Consider the following 21,436-nt stretch of genomic DNA (forward strand, 5'->3'; position numbering starts at 1 on the left):
GAGCGGCCAATTTTATGTAGGAAATGTCTATTCGCTTGACTCTCGGACCAAAATTGACGCCAATATAGCCGATTAACCAAATTTGATAAAAATCCAAGGTACCCCCTTGGAAAATTTTTGCCAAATTTTACAAAAAAAAAAAAATTGTTTAAGTAAACGAAATCCGATTTGTGCTCTGGTTCTTCAGATTTGGCGTCCACTGTATTACAGTATTTTTCTTAATTATACATGAGAGAGTCATAAATGGGCGTAAAGAAGGATTCAACGATAAACAGATTGGTTTCCGCAACGCTTTGGGAATACAAAGAGATGCCTATGTGTATTCCATATAATAAATAGTAAAATATCTGAAGTAAATTACTTTAATTGATTTTATTTACTCAGGCAATTGGCAATGAAGGGTAGTCGTGACATACCAAAATTGTGTGCAAGTCATTTAGTGAACTGATCGATTGAAAATTTGCCGAATTCTAGAACAAGCTAGCTCATAATTCAGTGGTTTATTGACTTCTGCTATTTTTTTTAAATTCTATCTCGATAGTGTCATAGTTGATCTGATATAAATAAATAAACAAATAACTACCTTGTAACCACTGAATGCCTATGTATGGGTGGTATGGAACCATCCAGTCGCAAATACGATACGCCAGGCATATTTTTCTTGAATAGATCCTCTTCTATGATATCCAACATAGCCTTCAATTGACAGAATACTAAAGCTCTGTGTTGGTTGATGACAATGTCAGTTGATTCTTTATCAGGACTGTCGTTTACGCCTATGCCGCAGTCTTGAAGAAGTTGCCTGTAGAAGATAGACAAAAATTATAAACTACGAAGAACAGACCATTCTATGTAGACAAGAATAACCTTTTTAGATAAAATAATGTGCGAATGTCATTTTTTACTTTTTTGCTTGCAGATTTTTACTGATAATTTTTAAACTTTTTGATTAAATTAAACTAAAAAATAATAAAAATTATCAATTAAATAAAATTGCGGCATGTTAATTTTCTTTAAATAAAACTTTTGACGAGCCTGTATTTTCAGTTAACTCTGATAGAGATTAATATTTTTATCGCTTCGAATACATCAAGTGTGTGTATTTAAAGGGTTTTTAAAACTCTTTTAAACAAACCCTTTACCGACGGCAGACATCCTAGCCAGTAATAAAGAGAAATATCAAGAGGAATTAGCACGGAAACTAGTAGCAAATACCTTTGAGCACAAGAATATAGATGAACTAGCTGAGAAAATAACTAAAGACATACAAACAGTCACTAAGAAACTTTGTTGCAGAATAAGAAAACAAAAAGAAGCTAAACTAAACCCGAGACTCTAGAACAGATAGAGAAAAGAAGAAGAACGAACAGAGATAACCCGGACTATAAAGCGCTCAACAGAAGTGTTAAGAAAAATATTCGAAAGACCTCAGAGCTTATAGAACAAACCAGATTCTTGAAACCATAGAGAACAATAAGAACATGAAAGTACTAAAAACATGTAAATCCGCTGGCAGGAATAAAATCATAAAGATAAAAGACGACCGTGGAACATTGTGCTCGCATAAGGAAGAGATCGTTAGAGAAATCCGAAAATTTTATGAGAAGCTGTATACTTCTACTATTCCAAACCCCGGTATACCAACAAAACATATCTTAAATGTGGGCTCAGAGGATCTCCCTGAAATAATAACATCAGAAATTAGAGCCGCCCTAAAACAAATGAAAAATGGGAAAACACCAGGAGAAGATAAAATTACTTCAGAGATGCTAAAAATGGGAGGCACTGCATTAGAAGAGGCAATGAGAGCATTACTGAATAAATGCCTATTGGAAGGACAAATACCAAAAGCATGGAAAAATGCGGAAGTCATTCTACTCCATAAAAAAGGAGACGCCGCAATATAGAAAACTACCGACCAATAAGCTTGTGTCACACCTTTACAAACTACTAACTCGAATAATAACAAATAGATTGACAGCTAAGCTAGATGCATACCAACCGGTGGAGCAAGCAGGCTTTCGTAAGGGTTTTAGCACTATCGATCACTTGCAAACAATCCGGACAGTTATTGAAAAAACAATAGAGTACAACATACCACTACATCTGGCATTTGTCGACTATCACAAAGCATTCGACAGTATCGAGAAATGGGCTTTCTTAACAGCACTGGACGACGCCAGAGTAGATTCAAGATATGCTGCCCTCCTTAAGAATATATACGATGATGCTACTTTTCACGTAAAATAGATGATGATCTGGAAACTATGAAAATAGACCTGGCAAAGGCGTGAGACAGGGTGACACCATCTCACCCAAGTTATTTACTCTGGCATTAGAAAATGTCTTCAAAAAACTAAATTAGGTCGAAAAGGGATTAAAAATAGATGGAGTATATCTTAATCATTTGCGTTTCGCAGACGACATAGTACTAATAAGCACAGATAATCCATGAACTAAAATCAATGCTACAAGATTTAAATCACAAATCAAATCAAATAGGATTAAAAATGAATCTCGACAAAACAAAGATATTAAGCAACAGCCTAGAAAACATCACGATAGATAACATCAATGTAGAAAAGGTAGAACAATATATATATCTAGGACATGCAATTAAAACGAAAAGGAAAATCAAACCCTAGAAATTAAAAGAAGGACACAATTATCATGGGCTGCTTTTGGGAAGTTGAGCTTCATTTTAAAAGACAGAAAAATCCCAATGCACTTAAAACGAAAAACCTATGACACTTGTATACTACCAGTTGCAACTTATGGATTGGAAACTATGGCAATAACAAGAAAAATGGCAGAACAATTAAGATTAACTCAACGGGCCATGGAGAGGGCCATGTTAAATATAAGCCTCAGAGACAAAATTCCTAACACCGAAATACGTCGAAGAACTAAAGTAACCGACATCATGGAAAAAATAGCGACATTGAGATGGCAATGGGTAGCACATGTAGCAAGACAAGACACCAACAGATGGTCTCATAAAGTGACATTCTGGAGACCTCGAGAAACAAAAAGAAGCGTGGGAAGACCCAAAAAGAGATGGATAGACGATATAAGCAGCTGTAGCTGGAAAGCAGTGGATGAGAATTGCAAAAGATAGGGAAGTGTGGAAACAATTGGAGGAGGCCTATGTCCAACAATGGATAAATGAAGGCTGAAGAAGAAGAAGAAGAAGTGTATTTAAAATGTCTCCCATTTTGTAATAAATTATATTTGGGGTTAAAGTATTTAATTTCTAATGCACACGTGCAAGTTTCTCAATTTAGTCTATTTGAGAGCAATCTTACATATGTATAGCGTTAAAGGCCTTTTAGACTCATTGCTAGATGGATAATTTCCATCGTTTTCTGTTCTTAGCTATCAGCTTCTAATCTCTGATTCCCATCTCTCTGACATCTCCCATCACTAATCTCTCCATTTCTTTCTTGGTCTTCCTCTCTTTTTTGCCCTCAGGTACAATCCAAGCAATATTCTTGACTATTCTATTACCTTGCATTCTTTCTAGATGTCCGAGCCATTCTAGTCTACGTTTTTTCACCACTTTTGTTATTGAAGAGTTAGCGTAAAATTTGTACATTTCTGTATTAGTTCGTCTTCTCCATTCTCTCTCTACTACTTTTCCACCAAACATTCTGCGAAGTATCTTTCTTTCCCATGCTTCCAATCTGTTCTGTATGGTTTTGTTCATAGTCCATATCTCGACAGCGGCAACCAAAGATATTACGAGATATATCTTTGGTCTTAATTATTTTCCTCATGGCTCCAGCACATATGTTGCTCTTTGACAGTCTCTGGTTGATTTTAGTTTCTTTCTTACATGTCTGATCAATAAGAGTACTAAGTACATATATTAATCCATCTTCTCGAATTCTACAACTGGTCCATCCTCCACCTCCAATTTAAAGAAGCCCCTGGTGTTTATTCCTTTTTTGCTTGAGATTTCCATGTACTTGGATTTATTAACATTAACTTTCAGTCTCATTTTAGAGCTTTCCCGAATCGGTCTTTTTGCTAGACTTGCCAGTTCTTTTCCATTTCTTGCAATGAGAACCACATCATTAGCGTATGCTAAGCATTGGTGCTCTTTGTATAAAATAATGCCGGACCTATTTATCCCAGTAACCCTTACAATTTTTTCTAGAATTATATTGAATGACAAGGTATACAACGGGTCTCCTTGACGAACACCTTTTAGAATGAAATAATTACTATTTAAATGGGAATAAGCCACAATCAAAGGTTAAAGTACGTTTATTGACGTTTCAATTTCCACTTCGGAAATCGTTCTCAAAATACAAACATTAGTCAATATTAAGAAACCTTTTAGAATGGTTTGTCTAATTGTCATTTTTACCACTCTTACTTTTTTTCTGGCACTTGGAATTCTTTTAGCGTTTTTATTAGTTTGATTATGTCCATTGTATCGTAGGTGGCTTTGTAATCAATGAAAAGTACTTGTGCTGAAACGTTGTATTCATAGCGATTGATCAGGATTGATTTTAGCATAAAAATTTGATCGGTTATTGATCTTCCCTTGCGAAATCCTCCCCGATACTCTCCTAGATTCGTTTCTACATATATTTCTAATCGTTTTTTAATTAGTATGGCGAGCACTTTATATTATCTCCAACAAGGATATTTCTCTATAGTTTGCGCATTTAGTTCTATCTCCCTTTTTGTGTATAGGAATTATAATGGACTTGTTCCTTTCTTGAGGCATTTCTTCGGCATCCCGCACTTCTAGTATTAGCTCACTAAGTTGGTTTATAAAAACCTCTCCTCCATATTTTTAAGTTCTCTGCCACAATGACGCTCTCCCCGGGGCTTTTTTGATTATTCATATTTTTTACTATTTCTTCAATTTCTTCTCTTGTATTTCTTCTATTGCTATTTGAGGTTTAGGAAGATTATAATTTTCTTCTGTAGTCACTCCGTCATTTAGCATCTCTTCGAAATATTCTTTCCACCTTTCACATATTTGGTCTTCGTCCACTATCAGGTTTCCTTGCTTATCTTTTACATTCATCGTTCTTCCCTGATACCCAGTTTTAATGTATTTTACCTCTGTATAAAAAATTTTTATTTCATTTTTCTTATAATTTTCTTCAATACGCTTTACTTTATCATCCATATACTTTCTTTTCCACACCCTTAGGATTTTCTTTACTTTTTTTCGTTGTTCGGCATACCTTTCTAGGTCGTGTTGTTTTTGCGATCGCAAACTTTTTTCTCAAATCTCAAATCTGATCTTTTTTTAATTCTGTTCTACATTAGTCATCCGTCGGCATAATGGGTCGTCCTTTTCTTTTTCCACTACTATATACCGTTTTTTGGGTTCATATTTCTAGAATTTTCTCGTTTAAAAGTACCATTTCCGGCCCATTTCCATTTTATGCCGTCCACAGTTAATTTTTTGTACCCTATCTTCACGTTTTTACCTTCAGCTCTTAATTCCTTGCCTTTATTTACAATTTCCTGTCTCATGTGTCTTTCCTTTTCGGTCAGGTCTTCGTTGATGATCTTTTCTCCAGTAAGAAAACTGAGTTTGCCTTTTTCTTTCATTACCTTATATTTTTCACCATAATCCTTCATTTGTACCAGACATATATTGTTTTTTAGCTTCATTGCAGATTCGACATCCTTTTAGGTGCTTTTATATGAAATCTTTTACGTTATTTTTTAAGAGTGTTTCATCTGTTGCGACTATTAGTAGACCCGTAATTACTATGTTATTTCTTTTCATCTGTTTTTCAATTCTTTCTACTTTCGTTTTCAACCTGGATTAATTTGTTTATCTCACATAATCATTCTTAAAATTTTATTAGTTTTGGCCATAATTAAAGCTAAAATTGGTAAAATATTCCTACGTAAACGAAAACCACCCCCTTTTTCTAGTAAGCTTTTGCGAGGTTATAAAAGAAATACCAGGCCCAATTTCATTCTGAGTTCATGGCTGTCTGTCTAAAATGGCCTATGATGTTTTATGTCATGGCATACTCCATGACCTACTTTGATACGGTTCAGATTACACCATTCTCGGCGCGAAAGAAAGAAACCGTTGGGTTTGACTGTGGGATTTTCTATTAGATGTGCGTTGTTGATTTCTTCGTTCCATTCACCTATCCAATGCCTCATTGATTGTGAAATTGTTTGGAAGATTGTTAGCTGTTCTTGTGGTGGGTTTCGAGATTTCTGCCGCAGTTGGCCCTGCAAGTCAGATCAATGAAAACTACTGCCGTTTTGATTTTCTGTTGGAAGCCTTTTCAATGAATGTTGTTAGAAAAAGAACTTGATCTCACTGCAGTTCCTTCCTGGTATAAATCCAGCTTGTTCTACGGGAATCTTTCTGCTGAGAGATTGTAAAAGCCTCGCGTAGATTATCCTCTCAAAAATCTTATCGCAGGCACTTACTCTATAACTTTCTGGTAGTGAAGTGTCTTTGCCTGGTTTGCAGATTGCTATGACTTTGCTTTGTGTGAATAGTTTAGAAAGCTTTTGTGTCGTCATATCTGGTTGAAGGAATCTAGAAGCCACTTTTGAGTTTTTGGACCAGTGTGTTTATGAACTCGGGAAATATTTTGTCAACTCCTGCAGCTTTGTGTCACTTAATTAAGTCTTCTTCTTCTTCTTCTAATGGCGCTACAACCCTTTGTGAGTCTTGGCCTGCTTAACAATGTTCTTCCATTCTGCCCTGTCGGATACTTTCCTTCGCCACTGCCTGATGTTCATGGTTTTAAGGATCCCTCTCTACGTCGTCTATCCATCTTTTACGGGGCCTTCCTCTTGTTCTGTTTCCTTGGGGCTTCCATCTCTGACTACTTTTACAGCTCGATTATCTGGCATTCTTTCTAGGTGACCAAGCCAGTTTAGTCTTTGTGACTTTACAAATCTGACAATATCTGCGCTCTGCATTAGTTCATCCAGCTCGTGATTCATTTTAATTATCCACGAACCATCGCTGCATTGGGTTGGTCCAAATATCTTCCTTAGTATTTTGCGCTCAAATATTCTCAGTTGATTTTCATCAGTGGTTGAGAGGGTCCACGTTTCACATCCATATGTGACCACTGGTCTAATTACTGTTTTGTAGATTCTCAGCTTAGACTCACGATTCAGTAACTTACTTTTCATTAAGTCTTTGTATGCATAAAAGCACTTATTACCGCTAAGAATCCGTGCTTGTATTTCTTGACTGATGTTGTTGTTGTCATTTATTATTGAGGCCTAGGTAGGGAAAAGTGGAGGCATATTTGTAGGTATGGTTGTCTACCTTCAGATTCTCATGTTCATTCGATTTTGTGCACTCCATATATTTTGTTTTTGCTTTCATTTATATATAGACCAAACGTAGCAGCTTCTCGTTTCAGTTCTATAACTTTTTCGCTTAATACACTTTTGTTGCGGCTTATTATGGCAACATCATCCGCATATGCGCATATTTGCATAGATCTTGTATTAATACAGCGTTTATATCCAGTTTTCTAACAACAGCTTCTAAAGTTAGATTAAAAAGTGTTGTTGATAAGGCATCCCCTTGTCTAACTCCATTTTCAATATCAAAGGCCTGCGTCATATCTCCATCTATTTTCACCATAGCTTTGGAACCTCCAGAGTCATTCGTATAAGTTTAACCAACTTATTGGGTATCCCTAACATAGATAGTTGCTTTAACATCTTTGTCGATCTACTCCATCAAACGCCTGTTTGAAATCGATATACAAGTTGTAAATAGGTATGTTATATTCAACACATTTTTCATGTATACCTCTTAACATATGTATTTGGTCAATAGTTGACCTCTTTGGTCTGAAGCCACATTGGTATTCACCAATAATCTCCTCCGAAAACGATTCCAGGCGGCTATATATAATTCCTGATAATATCTTGTAGATGACATTTAAAACTGTTATGTCCCTATAATTTTTGCAGAGTCATTTGTCTCCCCCTTTGTACATAGGAAGTATGATTCCCACTTTCCAATCTTCTGGGATGACTTCTAGTGTCCATATGCGGTCGATTAGTTTATGGATACGCCTCCATAGCGCATGTCCACCATTCTTTATCAGTTCTGCAGTTATTCCATCTGTGCCAGGTGCTTTGTTATTTTTTAGATGTTTTATGACGTTTATCGTTTCTTCCAATGTTGGTTGCTCAACTAGTTGTTCTGCTGTGTGGTGAATTATCTCTTCATCTTCGTTTTGTTCTTTTTCTGGGTTTAACAGCTCTTGAAAATGCTCCTTCCACCTTTTCATTATTTCCTCTTTCTCGCTGATAATTGCCCCATTTTTGTCCTTGCAAACTGTTGATCTTGTTATGTATCCTTGGGTGCATTGCTTGATTTCCTTGTAAAATTTTCTAGCCTCTCTTCTGTTATTATAATCTGTAATTTGTTGTATTTTTCTATTCAACATTTCTCTCTTTTTCCTTCTGCATATTTTCTTTGCATCTTTTCTGAGTTCTTCATATGCCTTTCTATTCGATCGGGAATCCCTTTGTAGACATTTCTGTCTAGCTATATTTTTGCTATTTATTACTTGTTGGCAATCTTGGTCAAACCATTCCTCGTTTCTTTGGCTTGAGGTTTCACCTAATGTTTCCTTTGCCATATTTGTAATTGTCGTTTTGATGATATTCCATTCTTCTTCAATGTTGTTTTGTTCTCCTCTTTCACTTAATATTACTTTTATTTTCTGCTGGTACTCATTCTTCTTTTTAGGATTTTTAAACATATATGTATTCCATTTTCTTTGTTTGGCGCCTTTCTCTTTTCTTACTCTTTTCTTACCATTGATATTCTTTGTTTTATCTACTTAATTAAGTCTAGTGCGTTGAAAAGTTTCTCGATCTCTATTTGCCTCATGATGTGCAGTTTTGATCTTTTTGAGCTGATATCGTACTTCTCTTTTATGAACTTTTCTATGGCTGGTTTGGAGAGCGGGGCAAAGCGTTTCGCTGTATCTTCTGTGTATTCAATGATGAAGAGTTAGTTGTCCGGATGTTAGGGCCCGTTTCCAGTTTTCTGAGTAGATTCCAGGCTGTGCGAGTGCTATGGGTGAAGTTAGTTTTCGAGAGTTTCCCTCCACCTGGTGGTTCTTGCACGATTCACAGACTCTAGAAGTTGTTCACCTACGTCTGGATCTCTAATTTGCTCGTATTGATCATATAGGTCTTTACATTCTTTGGTCCAGCATGGAATGTAGGTTAGGCCGCGTGGAATATGTTTTTTAGCACAACTAATTATAAGTTTGGCAAATCTTTCGTAGTTTTATGTGTTACGCTCAATACGTCTGATATCATTCTCCAATTGGGCTTGACACTGTACTTGATACTTATATTGTATCTGCACTGATGATGAACTTGTTAGTCCGAAAACTTTTTTTAGACTATCTCGAGAACCGGCCATTAAAATAAAAGTGGAGGATTCGGTCAAATCGATTCTCTTATTGGGGGATTTCATTTGATAGATATATATACCTAGAGTGGCAACTATGGTTATTTTTCTATAAGTATAGTATAGCTAAGCAGAAGTACGAAGGAAAATCTCTAAGAAGAAGAACGAGTCTTGGGAAAGAAACTGCCAACGAATAAATACTTATCTAGGAGGAACCAGAAGCACAGAAAGCTGGAAACTGATAAAAAAATTGACAAAAGAAAAGAATAAAGAAGTAATACAGAGCATAAAACCTGAAGATTGGGAAGAGTATTTCAAAGGACTTTTGGTAGAGAATAGAGTCGAATTTCAGGAACATAGAAATCAAAACCAAGATAGAATTTCAATAGTTGGCTCGCCAATAAGATTAACAACAGAGAAAATTAAAAATGTATGTAAACAGCTGAAGAGGAACAAAGCACCCGGACCAGGAGATATACCCGGAGAATTGTTTAAGTACGGAAACAAATTGTACAAATGTCTTCGACAACTTTTTCAAGAATGCATAAACACAAGCGAAATCCCTACGGAATGGAAGATATCATACCTCAGCACTATACATAAAAAGGGTGATAAAAATAATTGTGAAAATTACCGAGGAATAGCTGTAACCGGATTTATGAGTCGAATATATGGAAAGGTGTTAAAGAACCGAATCGAGAGAGAATACTTAGATTATGAAGCAGAAGAACAAGCAGGATTTCGTACGGGTCGATCCACTATTGACCACATTTTCTCCTTAACCCAGATAATAGAAAAAAAGATGGCAAGGAATCAAGAGATTCATATGTTGTTCGTCGACCTACGGAAAGCCTACGACAGCGTTCCACTGAAGAAGCTGTGGCAATCAATGGAAAGCACGAATATTAATATAGAATTAATAAAAGCCGTCAAAGTGCTATACAACCAACCAATAACAAAGATAAAAGCAGGGACACAAATAACAACAGGATTTAAAACATCAAAAGGATTAAAGCAAGGATGTTGCTTGTCTCCCACTTTATTTAAAATATACCTCGAAAGTGCTTTAACAAGATGGAAACAAAAATGCAGGACAATGGGGATACCGCTCACCAATACTATGGTATATAGGCTTAACTTTGCAGACGATCAAGTAATTATGGCTCAAGATTATGACGATTTAAACTATATGGCAGGAAAATTAATTGAAGAGTATGATATATGGGGTCTAGAAGTAAATAAAAAGAAAACCGAATACCTGTGCATTGGAGCAGAACAAAAAGATCTCATATTAGACGATAACACTACGATAAAGCACTGCTGTGACTACAAATACCTAGGTATCACTATTTCACAAGATGGAACATTAGACAAAGCCATAAGAGAGAGAAATACGTCAGGGAGAAAAGCCATCACAATGTTAAACACCATTTTATGGGACCAATCCATCAGCAAAGAAAATAAAAAGAGGATATATGAGACTATAGTAAAAAGTATCACTTTATACAGCTGTGAAGTATGGCCACTGAAAGAAAGAACACTGTCAACGCTGAAAGCGACGGAAATGGATTTTTGGAGAAGAGCCGCAGGAAGATCTAGAAGAGAAAGGATTACCAACGAACGCATTAGAGAAATAATGGGAATCAAACAATCACAGATGACCTAACAACAAAACAACTTATCTGGTTCGGACACATACAAAGAATGGACGAACAACGAATGCCAAAAGAAATACTAAAGTGGCAACCAGAAGGAAAGAGAAAACGAGGTAGACCGAGAAAAAGTTGGAGCGAAGGAATAAATAAAGAACTGAGAGAGAGGGCCATAGAAGAAGATCTATGGAACAACCGGTCTAAGTGGCGATTGGAAGTCGGAAAACGGCGGAGAATGTTATAAACCGACAAGTAGTAGTAGTAGTAGTATAGCTTAACAAAGTTGATAACGTATATTTTTGCGGAATATTTGATGACAGTCCTTCTGCCTGGGTTTTTAGATTGGCACAGTTTTATATTTAAAAAAGTTATTAAGAAATAAAGAAATAATGTTCTAAATATCCTAATGAAGTACTAAACAAAAAATATGCACAAAAATGACTTACTTAAGTGCTGGTAACTTGGCCGAATGACTTATATCTTCCAATCTTGAATTTTTTCTTGTAGTTGGGCGTTGATTTGTTGATAGTGCGGATGTGTTGCATTTAGGACTAATTTCGGGTGATTACAGACGTTCTGTAGGTATCGAAGTGCTTGGAATATGTGTGTATTGTGAATGGATCCTGACGAACCACTGGCAGAAATAGATTCCTGTAATAAATAAGGGATTAATAGTAAGTAAAATGTAACTACTTCTTCTAAAGCGTCTTGTACCTGTAGAGTTTGATGAGCCTGACTTTTGGAAAAGTCTTCGTAGAGTTGTTCTTGCAAAGGGCTTAATTCGCAGTAATAATCCTGCGTAATCTTCGGTGGTAAATCGTCCAAAACGTCTTCCTTCATTCTTCGCAACAAAAACGGCAATACTTGTCTGTGTAATGCCTCCATGGCTAATACTCCAGCTTCTTGTTCCTTTGGAGAACACTTAGGATCCCGACTGGCTAAAATAGGTCGAGAATATCTAGCTGTGAATTGCTTTTCCGTTCCAAGGAAACCTGGCATTAGGAAATCGAAAAGACTCCAAAGTTCCAGGACGTTATTTTGAATAGGTGTACCGCTAAGGATCAGTCTGTGGTTGGCTACCAGCGCCTTTATCGCTACACTTGTTCTCGTTTTACCTAAAACAGACAGATACTTCAAACCTCTTCCAAAACTTTGCAAATCCTGGTGATTCACGTTGTCTGTAAGTTGAAAAACTTACCGTTTTTGATAACGTGTCCTTCATCAAGAATTATGTAATTCCATTTAATACCAGAGAAGAATGATATGTCTTTACGAACGATATCATACGAGGCGACTATCAGATTAAATTTTCGAAATTTGTGTCTCAGTTTCTCTCGCTCGGTGGGAGATCCGTTGTACTGCAAAGGGCGTAGGTACTTGTGTTTGAGGAATTTTTCCACTTCATAAACCCAATGACCTGGAAAATAAAAGAATTTTACATACAATACAAACATTACATTACACGAAAAAAATAAATAAAAAATGGTGTTAAACTATAACTGTACATTTTATTTATAGTGTGATAAACAAGAAGATAAAACTTACCTGTGAGAGTAGGTGGACAAATAACCATCGATGGTAGTGAAGCACAATCAGGAGATTTGGTTTCTTTATACCGTTGTTCTCGGTCATACTGGTCTCCAGCGAGAATGCAAATGCTCTGCAATGTCTTTCCCAAACCCATATCGTCACACAGAATGCCATGCAACTTGTATCTAAAAATTAGTCAGAACGATAAACAAAGCGCGCTAATTATTCGAATTAAAATTTTCAAAATGCGGTTGAAAGCTTGTTTCACCTTTTATAATGTAAAAAAAGCAACGATTTATATAACAAATAAATTTTCACGCAACAAGAAGGAACGTTTTCCAAGTTTCTGACGTCATATTTCTATTCACTTCTTTCCAATTCATTTTTCAATTTTTTACAAATATTTCTACAATTTTCTATACAAAAGAAATATTTTTCCCTTCCTTTTTATCTGCTTTTCTTCACACTATCGACCATTTTTTTAAGAAATCTTTTTAACCAATTTTATGTGCTCAATTAACTGTAACACTTTTCGTAGGTGCTACTTGAGGCAGTTTACTCATGATATTATTTTCATTACACCTATCAGTTTTTATTTTTTGGTCACGGAGAGACCCTTAGTATCAGTCATAACCACGGTGTTTCCTTTATGTCCTTTTCCAGGAGTTTTAAGTATTTTTTAGAAAAACTTCATCCAGTTGCATACTTTCACTTCGAACTCTTTCATTCCGCCTGTGTCATTTCTCTCTTAGAAGCTCGTCTCGATATCTACTTTAGATACATTTTTTTTTCCGAATTATCCGTCGTTTCTCTTTGTCAGATGTAGTAAAGGATATCAGACACAGAAAGTTTACCTTCTTTACATTTTTATTTGTCTCTATATACTTATTCTGTGTCCCTGTTGTTTCAAGTATTTTTTTCTATATAATATTGGCACTTTATACCCAATTACTCTTTCCTCTTTATATTCTTCTGTGACTAGATTATTTAAGTAATTTACTAATATAAAATTTTTTTTTAATATAATTGATTAGAAAACGGACAACTAACTGTTTTTAAAAGTAAAAGACAAAACTGCAACTGTTTATAAAACCAATGTTATCTACAACTTCCCTTGTTCGGATTGTCAGAGTTGTTATGTTGGTCAAACATCACAATGGCTCAAACAGAGAATAACACAACACAAAAGTAACTGTACAAAAAAGAAAAATACGTGTGCGGCAGTTGACCATCATTTAAAAACATATATTTTGCAATATTATTGGGCAATATTTTGACTACTCAAATAAGGTTTTAAGGCAAGAAAGTAGTTCCAAAACAAGATTGTTTTGGAAATGTATCCCATCAATAAATAAAAAGAGACAATAAGTTACAAGGCAGATAAAAGAAACTTAAGCAATATCTACTATAATATTCTAAATAATTTAAATTAATTTTATTGTATGAACAATAAACACATTTTAACCATCCTGTATATTTTTAACATTTATGAAACTGACTACTTCTATTGTTTATTAAATATGTATTTATTTGTGTTTTTTTTTATTTACTTTTTGTGTTTTTTAATCACTAATGATATATCCAAGTGATATTGTTCGTCAGTACTGTTTTAAACATGGAAATGTTTTAAAATACAAAATACTTTAAATTTGTAAGTTAATAATTTATAACATCATCTTTTTATTAACTTTATTTAAAATTATATTGTAGTTTCTCCTGATGAAGTTAACAAACAATTAGCGAAATATAGAGACCTAAAGAAAAAAAGAGTTTTATTTACAAATATACAACAGACCGAATTATACCTTGGGAATTACAACAAAGATACAAATCCTTAAATAATAGCCATCGAGCAGTTAAACCACAAGACAGTAAAGGTGAAATTCTACATGATAAAAACTCAGTTCTTAACAAATGGGCACAACATTTCAGCGAACATCTTAATATAAACGATATTGAAGAAGATTACAACATAGAAAATCAACAAAATCTACAACGTCAACTATACAGTGAAGACCCAACAAGAGAAGAAATGTCAGGTGCCATCCTACAACTCAAAGACAATAAAGCCCCAGGAATCGATGAAATCTGTTCGGAAATGTATAAAAAAGGTGGTGATCAATTTTGCAGGAATCCATAAACTAATAGTACTTATATGGCAGAATGAATTGGTACCAGAAGAGTGGCTAAAGGGAATAATATGTCTGGACACATTGCTAGGATGTCAGATCACGAATACACGAAGGGATTAACATTTTCAAAACCAAAGGGTGCAAGAAGCAGAGGATGACCACGAAGAAGATGGATTGGTGATGTGGAAGAAGACCTACAGATTCTAAGTGTCAGAAGATGGAGGGAAGTTGCCAGGAATCGACAGTAGTGGCGACTTCTTTGTGAGCAGGCCAAGATCCGCAACAGATTGTCGAGCCACTTATGATGATGAATTACAACAAATATACACAAAAGTGACAAAAAAATAGTATATGTAAATACGTATTTTAAAATTTTGACTAATTATAAACTATGCTGCCTCAAGTTTTTTCCTTATTGTTATACAGTTGTTATACAGTTATACGTTCTCTCTCACTCTTCATGCTAATCATATCGATGCACTCCCGCACACATTTTTTTAACCTCAAACTGTCTCAAATATATTTTTATTAATAAAAAAATTGAATATTGGAAATATAGAAACTTTTGCAGATCTTATAGTGTATTCAACATTGGGAACTTTACAAGAGTATGTTGATTTCTTGGACTTCCAACCGTATATACGAAACTTACTTGTTAAGAAACGCCAACCAGTTAACACCGGCCTGCTGGTAACTCCTCAGCTCTGCATCAATTGGAATGGGAACGTGATAGTCGGGTATCGAAGAGGGAGTAAGAAGTTGATGCAGAAATTCCCTCTCTTTGTCTCTTCGTACGTTCAAAATACTTCCTACAATCAAACAATACATAAAATGATTGCTAAATAGTATAGTAGATCATTACCTTTTAGTGCCGGTGGTTCTGGTACGCCCCCGTCCAACGGCATCAATTGTACCAACGTGGCAAAGCTGTGGGTGCCCATAAGTCTTACGCACATATTTTGGTCTGACATTCGACCGAGTAACGGAACAACCAACAGTACTACGTAAGGAATTATATCGAATTTTAACTCTTCTACTATGCAGGTGATGGCTTCGACGGCACCTTGTCTGGAAACAAGAATTTTCATTTAGTTGATGCTATAAAGTGACGAAAAAGGTCACATATACATCAAAAATGACGATTTATATTCCCATACAATATTTGAGACTTTATGAGGATTTTTCGACAATAACATGGTCTAAAACACTCATGGGACGAATTTGAATATTTTTTAAATTTCAGCAGAATCATCTTTCAATAAATTAAATAATTAACAATTAACAAAAAAAATTAAAGAGCGATCAGCAAATTAGTTTGGTTGGTGCAGTTCGCGAACTTGAACATCTTCTGTGATTTTGAAAACAAATGAAGAAAGAGTTGAGACCTGTAAGAGTAAAAATGTAAAAAGTTTAATAGCAACGCAAAATTCTTTTTAAAAATGAAAATTGAATTTCCTCATCGAATAAATAGTATTAAACGATGGTCTCACTACCCAACAATGATTGTTTCGGGATCCACAACAGCTATACAGATTGAACGAATTTAAAACGGAACATACAATTTAATATATGTCTGTTTGAACTGCATTTGAAATAGTGGACCAATATAAAACTTGGACAAAAATAAATCCATACCCAGTGATAGACATTGTATAAAATATCGTTCAACTATCTGTCTCCTTTAAAGGAAAGAGGAGCTTGCCTAATAGTTAGAGAGATAGAGCCGAAATTTTGGAATTATCAGTAATATGACATTTCTGTATTGGAATATATTCATTGTAACTGGGTTAAGACTTTGCCTTACAGGCGGACGCCCCTCGTGGTACAGGGGGTGGCTATACAGGGATGAAGTTGTAATTTTTTTCGGAAAAATTAACGATCGATAATATGGCTGAAAATTTGCCCAGAGTAAGATCTTGGTATAACTAGACGAAATCCCAAAGGGCGGACGCGAGAGTGGATACATAAGGGGTGGCGGGCAGGGGTGAAATTGCAATTTTTTGGGGAAAAATTAACGATAAGTAATATGTCCGCCATTTTCATGGCTCATTATTTAGTCCCTAAAAACTCTAAATCGAAAAGAGCGGACAGCTGGGTTGGTACAGAGAGCCATAAAACGGGATCAAATGTACCACTTGCCTGCGCATTTTAGGTCTCGGTAACAATTTTCAAACTGATTTTATTATGATATTTTTATACCGATTGATTTGAAAATTTGTATGCTCACTTCTGTTACTATTCTGAAAAGCGTCAAGTAGAGTTTTTCTCAAAATTTTCCAAAAAAATTTCCGTAAATGAAAATTTTCGTAATTTTTTGAGGTAAAATCTAATTTGTAGAATCCTTTCGATTTTCTGTCAGTTATACCATGATTTTTTTCCAAAAATTTTCAAACGATTTTTCCGATAAGAAAAAAAAATTTAGAAAAACTAAAAATTTCGTCATTTTTCTCACTCTCATTGATGTCATCACATTCATCACCTTCGTCACTTTCACTTTTAATAATATTACATTCATTATCTGCTTCATTTTCAATCACTACTTCTCGAACTGATTCTGGCATATGAGGTCCACTAAACCATTTCAATTTATATGTTTCATCTTAAAACTCCCAACCATGTTCTTCAACAATCAATTCTGTTGGTACTTTTTTATGAGCATTTGTCCAAATATTTGAAATATAATGGGCTCGCAGTAGATGTTGGTGTAATTCATCTTGACATGGTGGTAAGCTTGAAGCATCGAAATTTTTTAGTTTTTTTTTAAAGGCTCGTTTACATCATGCAACTTATACTGCCGGTTAAATAGTGAAAATCTGACATCGTTTACTTTTCTTTTTGGAATTGTTCTCGTCAGTCCTGTTCCATATAAGTGACATATGAAAGTTTCTAAGGTTTCAAAAACTTCATTACAATCGAAGTCAGTTTCACCAATTTGGATAAAAGCATCTTGATACTTATTACATTTAGCGCATGCGTCTAGAATTACTGGTCTAAATGGAACGCGCATCATTATTATTTTAATATTTTAAAATAATAATGATGCAAAATTAATGTCCAAACAGAATTTGTAAAATTATAATTAACTAATGAAAAAAAAAATTCAATCAATTTAAAAGTTAAAAAAATATATTGAAAATATCTACAAAGTAAATTTTAAAACTTAAAAAAATGATAAGTCCACTATTAAATTGATTTTTACTAATAATTATTTGTAAAATGTTAAAGGAATTCTACAAATTGAATTTTACCTATTGATAAATAGAAATAATATATTTTGTATTTGATTATTAATGTAATAATAAATCAAATTTTTCTTATATCTGAACAACCATTATTTATGCAATATAAATTTAAAAACCTTTTTATTGTAATAAAAAATAAGTAAAATTACTATTTGTTATACAAAAAATATTTAATAGTTAACATTATAAAATTACTTTAATTTAATAAAATATCAAATATCAAACATTTATTCAATTAAAAATTAATTCGTAAAATATTTATATTTAAGAAAAAAATGTGATTTGTAAAGTAAATATGACTTTAGTTTGAAAAAAAAACATTATCATAATATCATTTTAAAACTACAAAATATTCTATAAAAGATTCAGACGATGACGTAGAGTTTTATCAAATGTTTTAGAAAAGTTTTTCTAAATTTTTTTTTCTTATCGGAAAAATCGTTTGAAAATTTTTGGAAAAAAATCATGGTATAACTTACAGAAAATCGAAAGGATTCTACAAATTAGATTTTACCTTTAAAAATTACGAAAATTTTCATTTACGGAAATTTTTTTGGAAAATTTTGAGGAAAACTCTACTTGACGCTTCTCAGAATAGTAACAGAAGTGAGCATACAAATTTTCAAATCAATCGGTATAAAAATATTATAATAAAATCAGTTTGAAAATTGTTACCGAGACCTAAAATGCGCAGGCAAGTGGTACATTTGACCCCGTTTTATGGCTCTATGTACCAACCCAGCTGTCCGCCCTTTTGGATTTAGAGTTTTTAGGGGCTAAATAATGAGCCATGAAAATGGCGGACATATTACTTATCGTTAATTTTTCCCCAAAAAATTGCAACTTCACCCCTGTCCGCCACCCCTTATGTATCCACTCTCGCGTCCGCCCTTTGGGATTTCGTCTAGTTATACCAAGATCTTACTCTGGGCAAATTTTCAGCCATATTATCGATCATTAATTTTTCCGAAAAAAATGACAACTTCATCCCTGTATAGCCACCCCCTGTACCACGAGGGGGTCCGCCTGTAAGGCAAAGTCTTAACCCAGTTACAATGAATATATTTCAATAGAGAAATGTCATATTACTGATCAGTTCAAAATTTCGGCTCTATCTCTTGGACTATAAGGAAGCGATAAGTGGTTTGACAGCATAATAACTGCTTGTGTAGTCTAGTTTTTTCAGTGATTCTAGGCAACCTATTTGGGTGGAGTTTTGATTTGTTCTTGAATGAATTCAGAATCCAGCAGCCCGCTGAAGTATTGGATTTTTATAATATAATTATTTGACAACCTTTTGTTGGCCAACCACCTAGAGCGGAGTTGAGCCGAAATACATTGATTTCGTATGTTCCGTTTTAAATTTGTTCAATCTGTATATTGTTATTAGCTGAAACGAATCACCATGAAATTATTGAATTAGCTCTTGATTAAAACATGTTACACGTTTGTATTGTGATCACAATAGAACACCTTTAACCCTTTGACGACTGTCGGTATGCTGAGTGATCACCTTTACAAACATTTCTTTTAAACTTCCCAGCGGTTTTAGTCATACCAGTGTGTAAAATTGGTTGCCTATTATATTGTAGCCGTGATGATCGCCAACATTCGGAACGGATAGGCACTTTAAGAAGAAGATTATATTGTAAGTGTCTAACCACTTTAGATACGATTTAAAGGAATCACATTGACTGGATAACATTAGTCAAGCACACATTTGAAGAGGACGTTTGATGTTGACAGAGCGACATATTTTAATTGTTTTCTTGTTTATTCAATTATTTTTAATTACAAAAATTACGGGTAAGTGATATTTTTAAAGTCTGTTTCACACTAAGTACTGTTATTTGCATGAATACATTTCAATTTTTTTTTTGTATATTACTGTCTATGTGGTATTTTGACACGACCACATGGCACTTCCTATATGAATTCTGCCAATATGCAAAATCAAAAGTGGAGCTTTAGGCATTTTCGACTGTTCGACTTATAAGAGGTTCTACTGTAGTATAAACCGATCACAAAAAACCGAATACAACTCTTACCTATCTATATCGCAGTCCGTAGCTCCCAGCTTTGGTAATACTATACTAACAACCATTTCCATGACTCTTACAGAATCAAGTTTTGCAAATGTGGCTAAACAACGTGATGATAAGTGTCTTACAGCTCGATAGGGATGTGAAAGCAAAACACAGAGTCTTATCAGAGCTTTGTGCATTACTTCCGGTAGCAACGATTTGTGTAAACTAGTAACGGTCACCTCCAAAACCTAGAAAAAAAAGTGAAACGTAAAATAACTATTTCCAAATAAAAACTGAATATTTAATGTGAATTTACAGCAAAATGCCTTCCTAAACGCTTGTTAAAAGTAAATTTCCTTTTTCTCTTTTAATCTATAAATATACAGTACACTAAAAGCGAAATATGTGTGTACTCAAAGGGTCTATTAAAAAATCTTGCAAAGCAATTACTGGGAATTAGAACATTAACCTTTTCGCGGACAACTCGTTCCTGGGTCTCAGCGCCGAAGAGTTTAGTCGTTATGGAACTAGACTATACAGCACGAGATGTTTAAACTGGAAGAGATTGCTCCAAAGTCGACAAATGTATGTCACTATTTGTACAATTTCCCCTTAGCCCGCCTCTGTGCTTACTCGAGCGAAAGGGTGGGGGTACCACCCGGGACGAAGGGGTGGTTTGGTGCGTGTACTCAAGTGATGCTAGAGAGACATCCAAACTTAACTAATATTGTCATGTCATTGCAACAACGTATTTTATTTTTTGTTAGTATTTTGTTAATTGTATTTATAATACATGTTTATTTAATACGAGTGAGTATTTAAAATTATTTAGCCATTGGAACCACGAAAAAAAAAGCAGACCCAATATACAGTCCATTTTATTGCAACAAACCAATTTTTACACTATTGTTACTGACCTTTAGGGCGACTTATACAGGAGATGATGTCGTCCTATGATAAACTTTAGGTTTATTTGGAATTAATATATTTACATGTATACCGTATCTAACCTAACCTAACCTTTTTATACAAAGTCCTGCGGAAACTGCCTCACTGTGCAGGAGATTCGCTGAAGCATCCTCATTTCACTCATTTCTGAGTCCTCTTTTGGGCGATCTTTTTTTGTCTCGTATCCATTTTATACCAAGGAGTTAGCAATGCTCCAGAGTTCGCCAACTTTCTGGTGCATCACTTCAATATATTATTACTAATGAGTCCTAATTACTTAATCATAAAATTGTAAACAGGTATTAAATACTGCTTATATTGCTATATGACACGCGTGTCATAAATTCTCCATCACTGATCTAGTGTTCTATTATTGAGAGTCCTTTTGTGTTCTGCTATATGTTTGTTAAAAGTTCTATCAGTTTGACCGATGTTAGTTTGTATACACCACTGTGTAAGCGCTTCTTTTAGCTCTTGCTCCTAATAAACTCCTGGA

General features: G+C 34.6%; 1 protein-coding gene across 1 annotated transcript in view; it reads right to left on the reverse strand.

Annotated features, from left to right (window-relative positions):
- Hel89B (histone acetyltransferase 1) overlaps positions 1–21,436 on the reverse strand; it is a 105,379-nt gene that overhangs the window by 25,557 nt on the left and 58,386 nt on the right. The window contains 9 exon segments of the mRNA XM_072539823.1: positions 584–802; positions 11,508–11,554; positions 11,557–11,712; positions 11,776–12,176; positions 12,260–12,478; positions 12,607–12,776; positions 15,376–15,532; positions 15,586–15,791; positions 20,014–20,240. Of these exon segments, the coding sequence (XP_072395924.1) occupies positions 584–802; positions 11,508–11,554; positions 11,557–11,712; positions 11,776–12,176; positions 12,260–12,478; positions 12,607–12,776; positions 15,376–15,532; positions 15,586–15,791; positions 20,014–20,240 (1,802 nt within the window).

The sequence above is a fragment of the Diabrotica undecimpunctata genome, chromosome 8 (genome assembly GCF_040954645.1).
Source record: "Diabrotica undecimpunctata isolate CICGRU chromosome 8, icDiaUnde3, whole genome shotgun sequence".
Taxonomy (NCBI): Eukaryota; Metazoa; Arthropoda; class Insecta; order Coleoptera; family Chrysomelidae; genus Diabrotica; species Diabrotica undecimpunctata.